We start from the raw sequence: 17498 nt of genomic DNA, 5'->3' as shown, positions 1-17498 counted from the left end.
TCCTCTCGTTCTATAATGGGCATTTTGTCAGTTCCTAAATTACTTCTTAGTACTGTTGAGGGAGATAGATCCTGGTATATTTGGAGAATGCCAGATATAATAAAAGTGAAGACAAACAGTATAACAAGTTAAAACTATGTTCCATTGTTGTGGAATATCTAAACGCACCTCTCCCCCGCACTGACCATAAGTATTACTGTTTTCAAAATAATATCATGCAAATACATTTGTTTAACCAGTTTGGGTGGTTAAAAACACTAAGTTCCAAGTACAAGCTTCTTTCCTGTAGATGTCTAGCGGCTTACTAAACCAACGCGTCAACCCAGAGGGTTTTGCCTCGCTCTGAAAGCACCAGGAGGACGCAGGAGCCCTGGGTTCCAGTTCTGGCTTCGACTAGTTTTGTGACTTACACTCGTTGCACCTCAGTTTCCTCTCTGTAAAATGGGGCGGGCATGCGGGCTGGATCTGGATATTCTCTTGACCTGAGTCCACCCACAAAGGCCCCAGAAAGCCCGCTCGGGCGCCCACCTTTACTGTGAGGACGGGCGAGGAAAGGGGAGGCAGCTGGACGCCCGCACTCACCTCCCGTGGGGGGCGGGGAGCCGGGGGAGCGGTCCCGGAGCACCAGCAGTGGGCGGTGCCACTTCGCGTAGAGCCGCCTTCCGGCCTGCGCAGGACCACGCGCGCCCGCCAAACGCTCCGGCCGCCCTCCGCTCCCGGCACTCTGGTTCCAGGGCCGCCCGGGGGGACGCGGTTGGCCGCGACACCGGAGGGGGGCGGGTCAGGAAGTGGGGGCGCGGCGGCCGGGAGCGGGCCTGGGGAGGCCGAGGGGTTCCACAAGACGGAGGGCGGGAGACTCTGAGCCGCGCGGGAGCCGGAGGGGTGCCCCGGCCTCCGCGGGGACGATGGCGGAGGAAGAAGGTGACCTCCCTGGGGTCCAGCGCGCCTACTGTCGCCCGAGGTCTCGGGAAAGGGGGCGGGGGCTCGAGGGCCCCGGAGGCCGGGGCTGCGGGCGGCCGCGGCGGTCCGGCGGGAAAGAGCGGGGCGGCGGGGGGAGGTGTGTGGAGAAATTCAGAAGGAGCGGAGTAAATAGCCCGAAGTTGTGTCGGCCCTAGTGGGAAGCGAAAGTGGAGCTTGAAGTTGGGAATCGTGTAGGAAGAGAGAAACCTGTGTGGGGAGTGATGGAGAGGGAGGGCTGTGAGCAGATGACTGATGGGGGTGGGGGACATACTTGGGTTTAGAAGATGTAGGTTTAGGTACTGAATGCATTTTCGAGAGGGATAGTTGTTTAACCAAATGCCCCTCAGTGTGAGTGCGCTTTTTAGAGGTCTGTGGATTCTGACAAATACAAAGTCATCACCCGTGAGAGGAGCCGCAGGCCAAGGGGACAAACAGAGGCAAGGGTTTGGGGTAGACATGGTAAGGTGGATTGGGAGGGGATGAGCAAGCAGAAACTGAAGAAGGTCAAGTTCAGTTACAGGTTAGGGCGAGATGGCAAAGGGAGAAGGGATGTAAGTGGTTTTGGGGGCATCTGGAAGCCAGGAGTACTTCTGGGTGAAAGTGGGTGGGCTGGAGAAAGCTTTTCATGCCCCTTCAGGGCCAATGCCAAGAAAATTATTCATAGAAATCGATAGGTATGAGATAAAAATGCGGAGTTGGGAGGAACTTAGCTAGTGAGAGATGTTATAGGAAACATTCGTGTCATGATATCTTCATGATAGGCATGCTACTTTCAGGCATAGGTATAATGGTGTCTCTTGACTGAGCAGTTAGATTTTTCATCCTTTTGGAAAACATGACTTTTTACCTTATTGAGGGGAGTTGTGAATGTGATCTGTTTAGATTGAAGCCTTACTGAACCAAGAGTGGAAGAAGGGAGTTTCAGGAATTCAGTGGAAAGCAATTTAAAAAAATTAATTGTAAGAATTGTTTGCTGTTCTGTGTCTTGCTGTTCTGTCCCTGTGCTCCCTCTTGCTTCATATTTGCCTCATCTTCCTTAAGTTTTCTGTGTTAAAACTGATCTAAATTTAAGACACTCTACCTAAAAACAGCTTCAAAACCAAAACTCTTTGTAGTTGGTAAGGAAGAAGGTAATTCTGTTTGTTGCCTTGGTTTTATCTTTGGTTGCAGTATATGTAATACATTTTTTGATATTTTTTCCTTTTCTGATTAACTGCAAATCTGTAGGGGTAGGTTGATGAGCTAGCTTATATGTTTCCATGAGCACTTAAGTTAAAGCATAAAAAAATTAATACTGCAGTACTAAAAGTCTTTAATATTATATATCATGCAAATGAGAAATTGTTTTAAGAGGTTATAGTTACACCTAACCAGGTAGGTATGATGTAGAACCAGTTGTGGTTTCACAAACTATACACGTTTGTGAAATTTAATTCTGTGATATAAAATGAAAAATGATTTTTGTTTGTAGAATTACAGATAATCCAAAGCAATGAAATACATCTTGGAACAATTAATGGATTGCAGTTTTGTTAAAGTTTATTCAACAGAGTTTTTAATTCCATAAATATTTGACTGTCTAATGTGTTAGGTACTGGGATATAATAGTCAACAATGAGTGAGTAATTCTCATTTATTGTAATCTAGTAATGATATTTATAGTAAACATGTCTATGTCCTACGCATTTTTCTGAGTACTTTCCATTTATTAGGCACTCTATACTGTTTTTCAAAATGCATGTTATTGGGTTTCCCTGGTGGCGCAGTGGTTGAGAGTCTGCCTGCTGATGCAGAGGACACGGGTTCGTGCCTCGGTCCGGGAAGATCCCACATGCCGCGAAGCGGCTGGGCCCGTGAGCCATGGCCGCTGAGCCTGCGCGTCCGGAGCCTGTGCTCCGCAACGGGAGAGGCCACAACAGTGAGAGGCCTGCGTACCGCAATAAATAAATAAATAAATAAAATGCATGTTATTTGTATTCACTGTGTTAAAATTAGACTAAATAGTCTATTTTACTTGTATCCAGATGTTCTCTATATCGCTTTTTGCTTATCATTCACATTCACTTGGATCCTCTTCATTGTCCCACTTTTCTCTAAGTAAATACTCTTTGGGAAATCTCATCTTCTCTTGATGCTGTAGAGGGTCATGGTATTTATATTTATGTTTCCTGGAAGATATGTTAGAGCAAAGAAAGAAGTGATAGCCTTGAGCAGAGTAATGTTCATAATTCACTTGGAAGTTGCTATGTATAGTCTAGATGGACATTTGCAAGCCTATTTGTAGCCCTGTTAACTATCTTATGTGAAGATCACTGAGCCAGAGACTGAAATAGCAGGTTATTTTTGTGGCTATGTTATCATTTTTATTTATTTGACTTTTTCTTTTATTCTTTATTTTTGATATGGTTAGATTCTTTTGTTTTTTCTTCCTTTATTTTGGCTGTTGGGTCTTAATTGCGGCACGTGGGGTCTTCGTTGAGGCATGTGGGATCTTTGTAGTGTGCGGGCTTCTATCTAGTTGTGGCGTGTGGGTTTTCTCTCTAGTTGTCGCACAGGCTCCAGGGTGCGTGGGCTCAGTAGTTGTGGCGCACAGGTTTAGTTGCCCATGGCATGTGGGATCCTAGTTTCCCGATCAGGGATGGAACCTGCTTCCCCTGCGTTGGAAGGTGGATTCTTTACCACTGTACCACCAGGGAAGTCACTCTTTTTTTTTTTTTTAATTGAAATATAGTTGATTTACTACTTTGACTTTTTCTTTACAATGCTAAAAGTATAAGATAGTGAAAAGGAAACCTGAATTCTATCCCAGAGCTTTCCTATCAGGATTAATAATCTAGTTTGTCCACAGCTTTGGCCTTTGTTACTTACCCACCTAAAGATTCTGGGCTTTGTTTATCAATTATGAAGTTAAAAGATCAATATAAAGGAAATGAGGTAAAGTTTGCATCCAGTCAGTTTTGATTTATGGTCACAGGCAAAACATTTAGGGACAAGATTGAAGAGATTGGTTAAAAAGTTTACTGTATTTCCCAAGTAGTACTTTTTGCTCCCACAGTTTAATGCCACTGAAATTGCCATGTCTTAAAACCAATGCACATATTTAACATGGTAGTGCCAATTTTCCCCTTGAAAAACATCAAATAATATCTTAAAATACAGGCTTCTTAGAATCAAGAAAATATAGTATTGGAATTCCCTGGCAGTCCAGTGGTTAGGACTCTACGCTTTCACTCTGCGGGTTCAGTCCCTGGTCAGGGAACTAAGATCCCACAAGCTGTGCAGCACGGCCAAAAAAATAATAAAGAAAATACAGTATTATAGATCCTTTACAGATTATTTATTTGTATGACAAACATTGCTAATATAGATTCCTGAGAGATGACTGATTAAGATTTATATACTTCATAAATAATGGGGTTCTGTGCAAAATTTTTGTTAAATTCCGTGGTGGTCCAATGGTTAAGACTCTGTGCTTCCACTGCAGGGGGCACAGGTTCCATGCCTGGTCAGGGGACTAAGATCCTGCATGCTGCGCAGCGCGGCCAAAACCAAAAACCAAACCAAACAAAAAAACCATTTATGTGCACAGAGAACACTTTATTAAAATCCTTGTAAAGTGATTGATTTTATAGAGAATTTTTTTAAAAAGAAAAATAATAGCTTTTTGTAAAGAACACTTTATGTGAATATCCCCTTCCTTCCCAAATTATCTTTATCTTAAATGTGTGCTTTTAGACTGTAATAAAAAAAGCCCTATCTAACCCATTGGTCACATAATTTGTTAACTTCCTCAGTAGATTTGTTAACTTGATTTCTGAAATTACCCAATTAAAATTTTTTAATCCAGTACTGTTAATGTGTTTAATCATGCACGTGTATCTACTAAGTATATGTCCTGTGGTTATATTTTTTCCATGTATTCTTTTTTAATAAAATTTAAAATAATAACTTGCATTTGAAGACTTCATTTGGCTTTACATAAATTTTCATTCTTGTTGAATGCTTCTAACTTTTGCTTTAACCCATAGCGGGGGAAAATTAAACGGAAATCATGAAGAAGGAATATAATAATATTTATTAGTTGTCCCAGATTTGTATGCAAAAATACTCAATATCCATGGTATGGCTTTTCTAATAATGTCATTTTGTAATGTATTCACTGACTTTACTACTTAACATGATTATAAAATAAATGATAAATAGTATAGAAATGGTTAAAAATTAACTAGTCAGACAGAATCCACTAAATATACAGTAGTTTTTCCCTCAGTGTGTCAGTGTTTAAAGATATTTTAGCAAACGTGAATTTGCTTTGAAGCTACTTTAAAATCCATTTTACTCATTTTCCACAGTAAAGTTAGAGAATCAGCCATCTGATCATCAGCAACAGTAGCTGATTCATTTCTCCTTTTTTAACTCCTCTTTTTAGGCTCATTTTTCCTAGCCTTAAGCCATTACTAAGAAAAAAGAAAAAACTCTTCTCTGCTTCTATTAGAAGGAGATAAGTTCTTGTACCACCTGAAACCTTGACAGCCCATCATAGTATCCTATATCTACATGACATAGTCTACCTCATAATTAACTCTAGGGAGGAAAAGTAGTTAAGTTGAATATCGTAAATTCCTGTTTAATTTAGAATTTAGTTTACTGATTTCGAGGTACTTTCTGCATTACATTTTTTTAATTGGGTATAGAAAGAGTAGATACTCTAATTTTGGGAAAATTTCTGAGAGTTTCCCAAATATAGGGATTTTTATAGGTTCAGCCTGTTTTCCAATACCTAAATCTCTAAGACTGTTGAATGATACTGTGAAATTCTCCAGAACCTTCAGGATTATTTAAAAAAATGAAGTATAGGACTTCCCTGGTGGTGCAGTTGTTAAGAATCCGCCTGCCAATACAGGGGACATGGGTTCGAGCCCTGGTCCGGGAAGATCCCACATGCTGCGGAGCAGTAAGCCTCTGAGCCACAACTGCTGAGGCTGCGCTCTAGAGCCCATGAGCCACAACTACTGAGCCCGTGTGCTACAACTACTGAAGCCCTCGTACCTAGAGCCTGTGCTCTGCAACAAAAGAAGCCATCGCAATGAGAGTAGCCCCTGCTCACCGCAACTAGAGAAAACCCACGTGCAGCAATGCAGACCCAATGCAGACAAAAATAAATAAGTAAATAAAATTTATTTTAAAAAAATGAAGTATAGTTTTATGATCAGTGTATTTTATTTTTATTTAAAAAAATTGTTAACTCATGAATGATGCATGTTATACTCTCAGGTAACTAGAATAATAAGCTAATTTATTAAATAACACTTTGTTCTCCAGTCATTCTGGAAAAGAGTTTACTTATTTTGGGATATTTTGAAAATAGCATCATCTCAGGAGAAGAGCTCAGTTTATCAGTAGGACTATGAAAGCACGAGTTGGAGGCAGAACTTATACTGTCTTTTTGTATGTAGGAAAGGAAAGTTTTGCGGGAAGTGCTAAAATACTTATGAAGAAAGTTATCTTTGGTACAAATAGTTCTTCATGGGACTTTTACCTAAGTATAATAAAAGTAAATCAGTTTGAGATATAGACAGAATAATTTGATACATACATTGCAATAACTTTTCAAATATTTTAAGGACCAACTATAGAACTGCGCCAAAGAAAAAAGCCAAAGTCTTCAGAAAATAAAGAATCTGCCAAAGAAGAGAAAATCAACAATACCGCAATTCCTGAAAGAGTTCCAAAACGTAAGTTAGAGAAATTTGGAGTTTTTATGCTATTACAAAAATAGTTACGTTAGGTAATATATTTTACATTAATATTTCAAAGTATAAACATATTTTATCTTAAGTATGTGGTGATATTGGTCAACTTGCATTAGGTTTTGCTGTAGAACAATTCCTAAGTCTCACTGGCTTACAAAAAACATTTATTTCTGATCAACATTACATGTTGTGGCTGTAGGTTGGCTGATGTAGCTTCATGTCATGAAGGCATAATCCCTATTTGGGATATGTTTTTCTTGTGGCAGAGAAAAAGAGCAGGAGAACAGGCAGAGTCATGCAGTACCTCTTAAAATTTCTGCTGAACTGGCACACTGTCACTTGTACTCACATTCTGTTGGCCCAACCAAGTCATATAATCAATCTAGACAGTGGGATGGAGAAGTTTAGTTGACTACAGGGAAGCATGGCAAGTCACATGGTAATAGGCAGGGATGAAAAATCTTTTTATAGGAAAGGACAAAATAGTTGGGAATACGAATAAGTCTACCACATTCTGGCCTTTTGGTCATAAACATTTACTTGTCTCCCTCAGACAAAATATACTTGGTACCTCCCCGACCCCAAGGAAGACACCCAGTGTTATCCAGTCAGGGCATCAGTCTTGAAGCCCAAGGTCTTGTTATCTTCATCAGGGTCAGCTATGACTCATTCAATCCAGAGACCTATGAATTAAAAAGACAAGTTATCTGCTCTGTGTCCGGGGTCCCCAAGAACACCATCATGTTCAGAGATTAGGAGGAGTCACAGGTCTCAGAATTTATTCATATTCACAGCTGTAATTTATTACAGTGAACAATACAAAAGAAAATCAGCAAAGAGAAAGGACCTATGGGCTAAAGACTGCAAGAAACTAGGCAGAAGCTTCCAAGTCACATAGGACATACATAATTCCTTCAGCATCAAATTGTGACATTTGTAGGTTTGTCTACCTGGGAAGCTTATTAGCAACTCTGCTCAGGGTTTTTACTGGTGGCTGGTCATGTAGCCTCTGCTTAATGCATAGGAAAATTCTAGATTCCCAGAAGGAAAGCAGTAGGTATGAACCACACTGTTTGCACAAATAAGTTAGGCACAGTAAACCACTCATTAGAAAATGGTGGGAACCCTTTTGAAATCCAGGTTCCCAGATGCCTGCCAAGAGCCTGCCTTGTAAGCAGGCTTTTCTTAGCAAAGCACATGCCCCCTCTCCCATTATACACTTTTGGATGAGAATATGATATCAAAATAAATGCTTCCATTCAGAAAGAGGAAGAGTGAGAGACGCATTAACCACTGGTCCATAGCAATTTTGAAATCCTACTAGGTAAATATGACGTCTTCCTCCTCTGGGGAATGTTTCTTGATTAGGCCCTAGTTGTTTTCCTTGGAAGTAGTTTCCCAGTTCATTGTTCTTTGTCATCCTTGGCTTCATCCTCTGGAGGTCCTTCCGTTTCTGTTATCCTTCTGAACCATATCTGAAAGTGGCTTTGGAGACTATGCCATCCTTAGGAGCTGAACAGCTTTCGTAAATAGATTCTTTCCCATAGGGAGTTCAGGGGCCATTTATATAAATTTGCTCACATAAGATAAAGGCAGTGAGTCACCTACAGATCTAGTTCAAAGGTTAGCAGCAAGAAAACTTTTTGGGAGCTGGAAAATAATAATCCATCTGCGTGACAAAACATTTTATAAAACTGTTTCCTGTGAATAGTTGCAATTTTAATACTAATTTTTAAATTATTTTAGGTAACAGGATCACAAACAGAATATTACTAGAGTACCTTGATTATCAGCAGCTTTTTTTTTTTTGACATTTTTATTTTAGACTGCAAAAAATAAAAACGAGCAAACAAACAGACAACAAAAAACTTGAAATAGGCTTGTCAAATGATGTAAATTCATCCTTTCCAGGGAAGCAGAAGATAGACCAGTGCAGGTTATCCTCAAGGCCACATATATCCTGCTTCACTGCTGCTTGCACTCTGCTGGGTTTTGATCCTTCTTTGGGTCATAGTCTGGATTATTTTCCACATCTCCTTCTTCTTCCCCTTCCTCATCTGCTTCTTCACCCTCTTCATCATAATCATATATCAATAGCTTCTCCAGTAAAGTATAACACTGATCTTGGGATTATATGCTCACGTAAAAAGTGACCAATTTCAAAGTCCACAGCAAGGATAGCTTCAGCCATCATCCAGATGTCCACTCTCAGGAACTTCAGGAGGGGCAAAAACATTAAAGAAAGAGTCATTAGAAACTTTTTTGGTCACAGTACGAATTGTCCCACATCCCTTGTGTTTCTGTTTCTTCGTAATGGTTTTCAAAGTGACATTCTTCCCTTTTTTTCCAATCTATCTGGCACACTGTACAACCCATAATTTCTGGTCCATCAAAAGAAAAAGGATCAGAATCATCTGGTTCTGACCTCATCCTATATGTCTTTGTCAGCCCTTCATTTGTCAAATATTCATTGGGTTCAAAGTGAAGTTCTAAGACAAAACTCATAGGCTGACCAGCATCTGAGAACTTCACTTCAATATCTTTCAAGTGCTTCAGAATAGGTTCATCCCGTTCCTGAACCATGTCACTGACCAACATTCTTAAACATGGTCAGCCAAAATTCAGGAATTCCCTTGGGGTCTTCTTTTTCTTCATCCTTTTTCTCATCTACAATCTTGGCCTTTTATTTTAACTCCTCCGAAATTTTATCTTCCTCATCTGGTTTCCATTCACATTCTTCTTCTATAGGCTCATAAATGGCATAATGATCTCAAATCGCATATCAAATAGAGGCTGATAGGGAACAGCATACCTTCTTTCAAGATCATGAACTCCCTCATAGAACTTGGCTTCTGTCTGTGCACATTTAACTTGAAGGTTTTTGAGAGCATTCACACATCTTTTAACTACCCTAGACAAGTTGTCGATGTCTGCCATGTTGTATGAATGCCAAATATCAGTGGCTAGCAGGGGGAGCCAGGCGGCCAGAGGTGTGCAGGCAGTGACTCAGGGCGGCGGTGGGAGGAGCAGAAGCTATCAGCTACTTTTGATTACAGGAAAGGGACACATGAGAACAGAATTGGCCCATTTGTAGTCAGGAAAGAAGAGGAAAATAGGAATCCAAAATTTCTGGGGCTTGTAGTGTTGAAATTAGTATTGTTTGTCTCTTTAACTAGGAAAAAATATTCAATAAAATTGAGAAATACTTTAAGTAACAAAGGCTGATTAAGATGAATCCTTAGGGCAACGCCCAAATCAAGGGCATGACTGTCACATAGTTTGTTAAAATGTATGAATGGATTAAAGTAGCTCCTACTAACTCCTTTCAGTTGAATAAAGCACTCAGGGAAAAAGAACAAAGGGTGTGGCTTTATGTGGCAAATAAACAAAGCTTCATAAGCTCAAAATACTTGTAGTGAAAGAGAGGCTTATCTAGAAGAATTGTGGGTATAGTTATTGGAGTATGGAGTTGACTGGAATCAAGTAGGTAAAAAGCCAACAAAATTGTCTTTTCTTTGCAAAAATGAATGATTTAATTTTTAAAAATTAAGGTATAACTAACATATCATAAAATGCACAGAATCAGGGCTTCCCTGGTGGCGCAGTGGTTAAGAATCAGCCTCCCAATTCAGGGGACACGGGTTCAAGCCCTGGTCCGGGAAGGTACCACATGCCGCGGAGCAGCCAAGCCCATGCGCCACAGCTACTGAGCCTGTGCTCTAGAGCCCATGAGTCACAACTACTGAGCCCGTGTGCCACAACTACTGAACCCTGCACGCCTAGAGCCTGTGCTTCACAACAAGAGAAGCCACCGCAATGAGAAGCCCGTGCACCACAACAAAGAGTAGCCCCTGCTGGCCACCACTAGAGAAAGCTTGTGTGCAGCAATGAAGACCCAACGCAGCCATAAATAAATAAATAAATAAATAAATAAATAAATAGAAAAGAAAGCCCTGATTAAAAAAAAATGCACAGAATCATAGGTATTTAATTAAATGAGTTTGGGTACTTGACTACAACTAAGATACATAAGATTCCCTTATCCCGGAAAGTTCTTTAGTGTCCCTTTCCAGGAGATTTTCCCTGTACCCCCCAAAACAACCACTCTTCTGATATTTTTCAATATTGATTAACTTTGCATGTTCTAGAATTTCATATAAATGGAGTCATACAACATATATGTCCTTGTGCCTGGGTTCTTTCACTTAGCTCAATATGTTATCCTTTAAAAATATAATCATTTTGAGATTCATTCTTCTTGCTGTAAGTGTTCTTGCTTTCCCTATTGGACATTTGAGTAATTTCCAGTATTCTGCTATTATGAATAAGGCTGCTGTGAATACTTGGACGAATCTTTTTGTGGACATCTATTTTTATTTCTCTTAGGTAAAAACCTAGGAGAATTGCTGGCTAAGCTTTGAGAGAGACATACTGTCAAAAGAACTGCCAGCCTAGATTAAGGACACAACTATTCATGTCTTAAAATGATGTATGAGTCCCTAACTTTCTACATGCAGAAAGCAGGCTGAGTAAGCTGCTCTAAGGGTATCTTTCTTGAGAAGGAGTGAGTGTGTTTTGCCTTTGGGAGGGAAGTAGACATTTGTGACTAATGGGGCAAATCCTGGTGGATCCTTCTATTGTTCCCAAATGTTTTCTCCCTGCCCTGAAAGTGGATTATACATTCCTTCCCATTACCATGTGATTTGGATTGCCTCTCTGAAGTGGAGTATACTTCCCTACCCCGTTGTCAGGTTTATCCATGTGACTTTCCAGGGCCAATGGAATGTGAGTGGAAGTAGCAGTGTACTAGTTCTGACCAGAAATTATAAGAGGCATTGTATGTTTTTGTCTGTTCTGCTGCTCTTTTCCTTTGTAATGAGAACAGCATGTCCCAAATAGGGACTGATTCCATTCTGGAATTCTGAAGATACAAGAAGAGCCACAGCTAATCTGAAGTCTGGAATTGAGTGGAGAGTGACTGCTGACCCCAAAACCACAGTAACATGAATGAGAATTAAATATATGTTCTGTAAGCCACTGGTAATATGGGGGTCACTTTTTTACTACAGCAAAGCTGACTAATAAGAGTAATCATTTAAAACGTTTTGGAAAATACAGTATAAGGAAGGTATTTAAACAATTTAGAGATAGCTCCTATAAAATAGTATTTTCCCCTGATTACAAAAATATATTTTTAGGGTAGAAAATGTGAAAATAGAGATAAGTATAATAAAAATATATGCATAATTCCAGTAGATAATAACTATTCTTAAAATTTTGGCAAGTACTGCTTATATTTTTTTCAATGTATTTATACTTTTTCCTTTCTTTTTTTTACTTTTTGTGAAATTGAATCCTACAATTTTTTTTTCTTTTGGCCGTGTGGCTTGCCGGATCTCAGTTCCCCGACCGGGGATTGAATGCTGGTTGAGCCATGGAAGTGAAAGCCTGGAATCCTAACCACTAGGCCACCAGGCCCATGATAATTTTTTAATATAAATTTACTTATTATTTATTTATTTATTTTTGGCTGCATTGGATCTTCGTTGCTACACGTGGGCTTTCTCTAGTTGCGGCGAATGGGGGCTATACTTCATTGTGGTGCATGAGCTTCTCATTGTGGTGGCTTCTCTTGTTGAGGAGCACGGGCTCTAGGTGCGCGGGCTTTAGAAGTTGCGGCTCGCGGGCTCAGTAGTCATGGCATGCAGGCTTAGTTGCTCCGCAGCATGTGGGATCTTCCCAGACCAGGGATCGAACCCATGTCCCCTGCATTGGCAGACGGGTTCTTAACCACTGTGCCACCAGGGAAGTCCCCCGTGATAATTTTTTTTTTTTTGCGGTATGTGGGCCTCTCACTGCTGTGGCCTCTCGCATTACGGAGCACAGGCTCCGGACACGCAGGCTCTGGACGCGCAGGCTCAGCCGCTTCGCGGCATGTGGGATCTTCCCGGACCGGGGCACGAACCCGTGTCCCCTGCATCGGCAGGCGGACTCTCAACCACTGCGCCACCAGGGAAGCCCCCGTGATAATGTTTTAATAAATAATTTCCAGGGCCCAGAGCTCTTTATTTTCTCTAAAATATATACACTTATACCAAACACTGATAGCTTGATTCCAGCTTTGACTCTTTACAAAATCTTCCATAAACAAAATAGCACTAAGGTAAAGCATTTATATATAAGATTTGGTTGAATATATTTTTTGTAATAGCCCTTGATAATTAGGATTAATTTATCATTGTCGAAGACTTAATTTAAAAAAAAAACAGAAAAAGATACATATTTAGAAACTTTGTAGCACTTTTACCAAATTGCCATGGTAGGTAAGTTTTTTTATTAGTCTGTTTATAGTTTACATTGTGTCAACATTGCTTTAATTAACTGTCTTTTTTTTTTTTTTTTTTTTTTGCGGTACGCGGGCCTCTCACTGTTGTGGCCTCTCCCGTTGCGGAGCACAGGCTCCGGACGCGCAGGCTCAGCGGCCATGGCTCACGGGCCCAGCCGCTCCGCCGCATGTGGGATCTTCCTGGACCGGGGCACAAACCCGTGTTCCCTACATCGGCAGGCGGACTCTCAACCACTGCGCCACCAGGGAAGCCCATCTGTCATATATTTTTGCAAGTATGCTTCTGTAGCCCAATAATAATACCTATTGATAGTATTTACTGATCTCTTACTATGTGCCAGGCCAAATGCTTTACACGTACTATTGGAAGCAGTGATTTTATTTTATTTATTTATTTATTTAACATCTTTATTGGAGTATAATTGCTTTACAATGTTGTGTTAGTTTCTGCTGTATAACAAAGTGAATCAGCTATATGTACACATATATCCCCATATCCCCTCTCTCTTGCGTCTCCCTCCCACTCTCCCTATCCCACCCCTCTAGGTGGTCACGAAGCACTGAGCTGATCTCCCTGTGCTATGCAGCTGCTTCCCACTAGCTATCTGTTTTACACTTGGTAGTGTATATATGTCCATGCCACTCTCTCACTTCATCCTAGCTTACCTTTCCCCCTCCCCATGTCCTCAAGTCCATTCTCTACATCTGCATCTTTATTCCTGTCCTGCCCCTGGGTTCTTCAGAACCATTTTTTTTTTTTAGATTTCATATATATGTGTTAGCATACAGTATTTGATTTACTCTTTGTGACCTACTTCACTCTGTATGACAGTTTCTAGGTCCATCCACCTCACTACAAATAACTCAATTTCATTTCTTTTTATGGCTGAGTAATATTCCACTGTATATATGTGCCACATCTTCTTTATCCATTCATCTGTCAGTGGACACTTAGGTTGCTCCCATGTCTTGGCTATTGTAAATGGAGCTGCAATGAACATTGTGGTACATGTCTCTTTTGAATTATGGTTTTCTCAGGGTATATGCCCAGTACTGGGATTGCTGGGTCATATGGTAGTTCTATTTTTAGTTTTTTAAGGAACCTCCATACTGTTTTCCATAGTGATTGTATCAATTTACATTCCCACCAGCAGTGCAGGAGGGTTCCCTTTTCTCCACACCCTCTCCAGCATTTACTGTTTGTAGATTTTTTTTGATGATGGCCATTGTGACACGTGTGAGGTGATACCTCATTGTAGTTTTGATTTTCATTTCTCTAATGATTGGTGATGTTGAGCATCCTTTAATGTGTTTGTTGGCAATCTGTATATCTTCTTTGGAGAAATGTCTATTTAGGTCTTCTGCCCATTTTTGGATTGGGTTGTTTGTTTTTTTGATATTGAGCTGCATGAGCTGCTTGTATATTTTGGAGATTAATCCTTTTTCAGTTGGAAAGCAGTAATTTTAAAGCAATTGTGTCATGCTGATTATTTTTTTAAATTTTTATTTTGTTTATTTACTTATTTTTTATTTTGGCTGCACCGAAGGCTTGTGGGATCTTAGTTCCCTGACCAGGGATTGAATCCGCACCCTTGGCAGTGAAAGCACAGAGTCCTAACCACTGGACTTCCAGGGAATTCCCTGATTCTAATGTTTGATTTATTGGGTAGTGTCTTTCAAGCACTTTGAATATAATTCTTATTAATTTAGTGATATCTAGCTAGTTATTCTATTTAATGTTTCTAGTATACTATACAAATTAATATTTATTGAATAATGTTTTGAAAATAGCTAAGTTAATAAGTCAACCAGTTTGTTTTTATAAACCTCTCAGTCATTTAATAATGTAACACTGGGCTTTGGGCCTTTAGGCCTGGGCTTAATTTACTGAATCTTTTTTTTCCCCTATAGTTTTATTGAGATATAGTTGACATACAGCACTGTATAAGCATAATGATTTGACTTGCATACATCATGAAATGATTATCACAAAAGTTTAGTGAACACCTCGTATAGATGCAAAATTAAAGAAATAGAAAAACATTTTTTTCCTTGTGATGAGAACTCTTTTAAGATTTTACTTTCTTAACAATTTTCATATGTAACATATAGCAGTGTTAATTATATTTATCATGTTGTATATTATATCCTTAGTACTTATTTATCTTACAGCTGGAAGTTTGTACATTTTGACTGCCTTCATTCAGTTCCCTCTCCCCCACCTCTCATCTCTGGTAACCACAAGTCTGATCTTTTTCTCTATGAGTTTGTTTGTTTTTGAGGTATAATTGAGCTACAATACTATGTTAGTTCCTGTTACACAACATAGTGATTTGCTATTTCTGTAGATTTCAAAATGATCACCACTGTAAGTCAGGTTGTCATCTGTCACTATAATTATTGACTGTATTCCTCACACTGTACATTTCATACCTGTGATTCATTTATTTTGCAACTGGAAGTTTGTACCTCTTAATCTCCCTCACCTATTTCTCTCCTCCCCTCACCTCTCTGCTCTTTGGCAACCACCTGTTTGTTCTCTGTATCTATGACACTGTTTCTGTTTTGTTATGTTTGTTCATTTGTTTTGTTTTTTAGATTCCACATATAAGTGAAATCATATAGTATTTGTTATTATTATACTAAATTATAGTAAATAGCTATAACAGGACTAAACCATCCTGTGTGTTCAAAATTCAAATGTGTTTTATGTTTTCATCAAAAAGTATTTACATAGGGGCTTCCCTGGGGGCGCAGTGGTTAAGAATCCGCCCGCCAATGCAGGGGACACGGGTTCAAGTCCTGGTCTGGGAAGATCCCACATGCTGTGGAGCAGCTAAGCCTGTGCGCCACAACTACTGACCCTGCGCTCTAGAGCCCGTGTGCCACAACTACTGAAGCCCACGCGCCTAGAGCCCATGCTCCACAACAAGAGAAGCCACCGCAGTGAGAAGCCCGCACACGGCAACAAAGAGTAGCCCCTGCTCGCCGCAATTAGAGAAAGCCTGCGTGCTGCAACGAAGACCCTACACAACCAAAAAATAAATAAATAATTTTAAAAAATTATTTACATATATATAATGTGAATACTTCGTATATGATGTTGTATATGACGTTTTAAATACATAATCATGAAAAGTCATTGAATTGTACAATTTAAAGAGCTGTATGTAATTTATAGTATGTAAATTATTCCTCAATAAAAACATTTCTTGATAAGGAAAAAAATAACAATAGTAATTCTGAATGAACCTGTTTTTTTTTCTCTAGATATTCGGTAGTATGTTCCTTTTATTCCTTTTTTAAATTAATAGACTTTAATTTTAAATTTATAGAAGAAGTGAGCAGACAGTATAGTACAGAGTTCCCATTTTACATGCCCCGCCCCACAGAATTTTCCCTATTATTGACATTTTATATTAGTATGGTACATTTGTTACAATTAATGAACTAATATTGATACATTATTTTTAACTAAAGTCCATACTTTATTCATATTTCCTTAGTGTTTATCTAATGTCCTTTTCTGTTCCAGGATCACATCCAGGATACCACATTACATACAGTTATCATGTCTCCTTAGACTTCTGTTGGCTGTGACAGTTTCTCAGACTTTCCTTGTTTTTGATGACCTTGACAGTTTTGAGGAGTACTGGTCAGATATATTGTAGGATGCCCCTCCCTTGGAATTTGTCTGCTGTTTTTCTAATGATTAGACTGGGATTATGGGTTTTTGGGAGGAAGACCACAGTTAGAATGCCATTTTTGTCACATCATATCAAGGATACATACAACCTTTGATTACTTTTTTCTTTTTAATAGAAGTCCATAAATATAAATATCATCCACAACTGATTACTTTTAATATGGTTTTTCAGATATATTATTTCAGCGCTTTGCAAAGATATTCATTGGCTGTCTTGCAGCAGTTACTAGTGGTATGATGTATGCTCTCTATTTATCAGCGTACCATGAACGGAAATTCTGGTTTTCCAACAGGCAGGTAAGAAGAAAGAATTTTGAGCATATGAACGTTTGTTTTAATATTTAATGTTAATTTAAATAATGTGTTTTCCAGGGAGCCAAAACATGCATGATAAGTATGACACGTGCTTTTTTTTTGGTTGGTACTCAGGCCTCTCATTGCCGTGGCCTCTCTCGTTTTGGAGCACAGGCTCCGGACGCGCAGGCTCAGCAGCCATGGTTCACGGGCCCAGCCGCTGCGCGGCATGTGGGATTCTTCCGGACCGGGGCATGAACCCGTGTCCCCTGCATCGGCAGGCGGTCTCTCAACCACTGTGCCACCAGGGAAGCCCGAGAAGTGCTTAATGTTATGCTGTAAGCCAGTAGGAACAAAATGGTATAGAAGCTGTCTTGAGTCACAGTATCAACCTTGAAAAATTTAATAGCATGTATTTCAAGGTGGTAGAACAGAAATT

The 17498-nt window shown here is 39.7% G+C and overlaps 1 protein-coding gene and 1 pseudogene across 7 annotated transcripts in view; one reads left to right on the top strand and one right to left on the bottom strand.

The window, feature by feature from the left end:
• Nucleotides 1–733: 733 nt before the first annotated feature.
• The window catches only part of DPY19L4 (dpy-19 like 4), a 62808-nt gene continuing 46043 nt past the window's right edge, over nucleotides 734–17498 (top strand). For 4 of the 6 annotated variants that reach the window (XR_013824433.1, XM_079901134.1, XM_079901133.1 and 1 more), the window contains exons 1-3: nucleotides 734–921; nucleotides 6585–6695; nucleotides 16938–17062. Coding sequence is in view for 5 of the 6 variants with exons in the window: in XM_079901134.1 (XP_079757260.1) it covers nucleotides 906–921; nucleotides 6585–6695; nucleotides 16938–17062 (252 nt within the window). In the remaining variant the exon portion in view is untranslated. Of the gene's footprint in view, nucleotides 922–1850; nucleotides 1920–5817; nucleotides 6127–6584; nucleotides 6696–16937; nucleotides 17063–17498 lie in introns of those variants that run through there. The other 2 variants (XM_079901136.1, XM_079901135.1) reach the window with 2 other exon arrangements.
• On the bottom strand, nucleotides 6852–9839 carry LOC307175965 (nucleosome assembly protein 1-like 1; annotated as a pseudogene). The gene has a single exon. The product of its transcript is annotated as a nucleosome assembly protein 1-like 1 (transcript).

The sequence above is a fragment of the Stenella coeruleoalba genome (assembly GCF_951394435.1).
Source record: "Stenella coeruleoalba genome assembly, chromosome: 17".
NCBI classification, from domain to species: Eukaryota; Metazoa; Chordata; class Mammalia; order Artiodactyla; family Delphinidae; genus Stenella; species Stenella coeruleoalba.
This window is presented reverse-complemented; position numbering and strand designations above follow the sequence as displayed.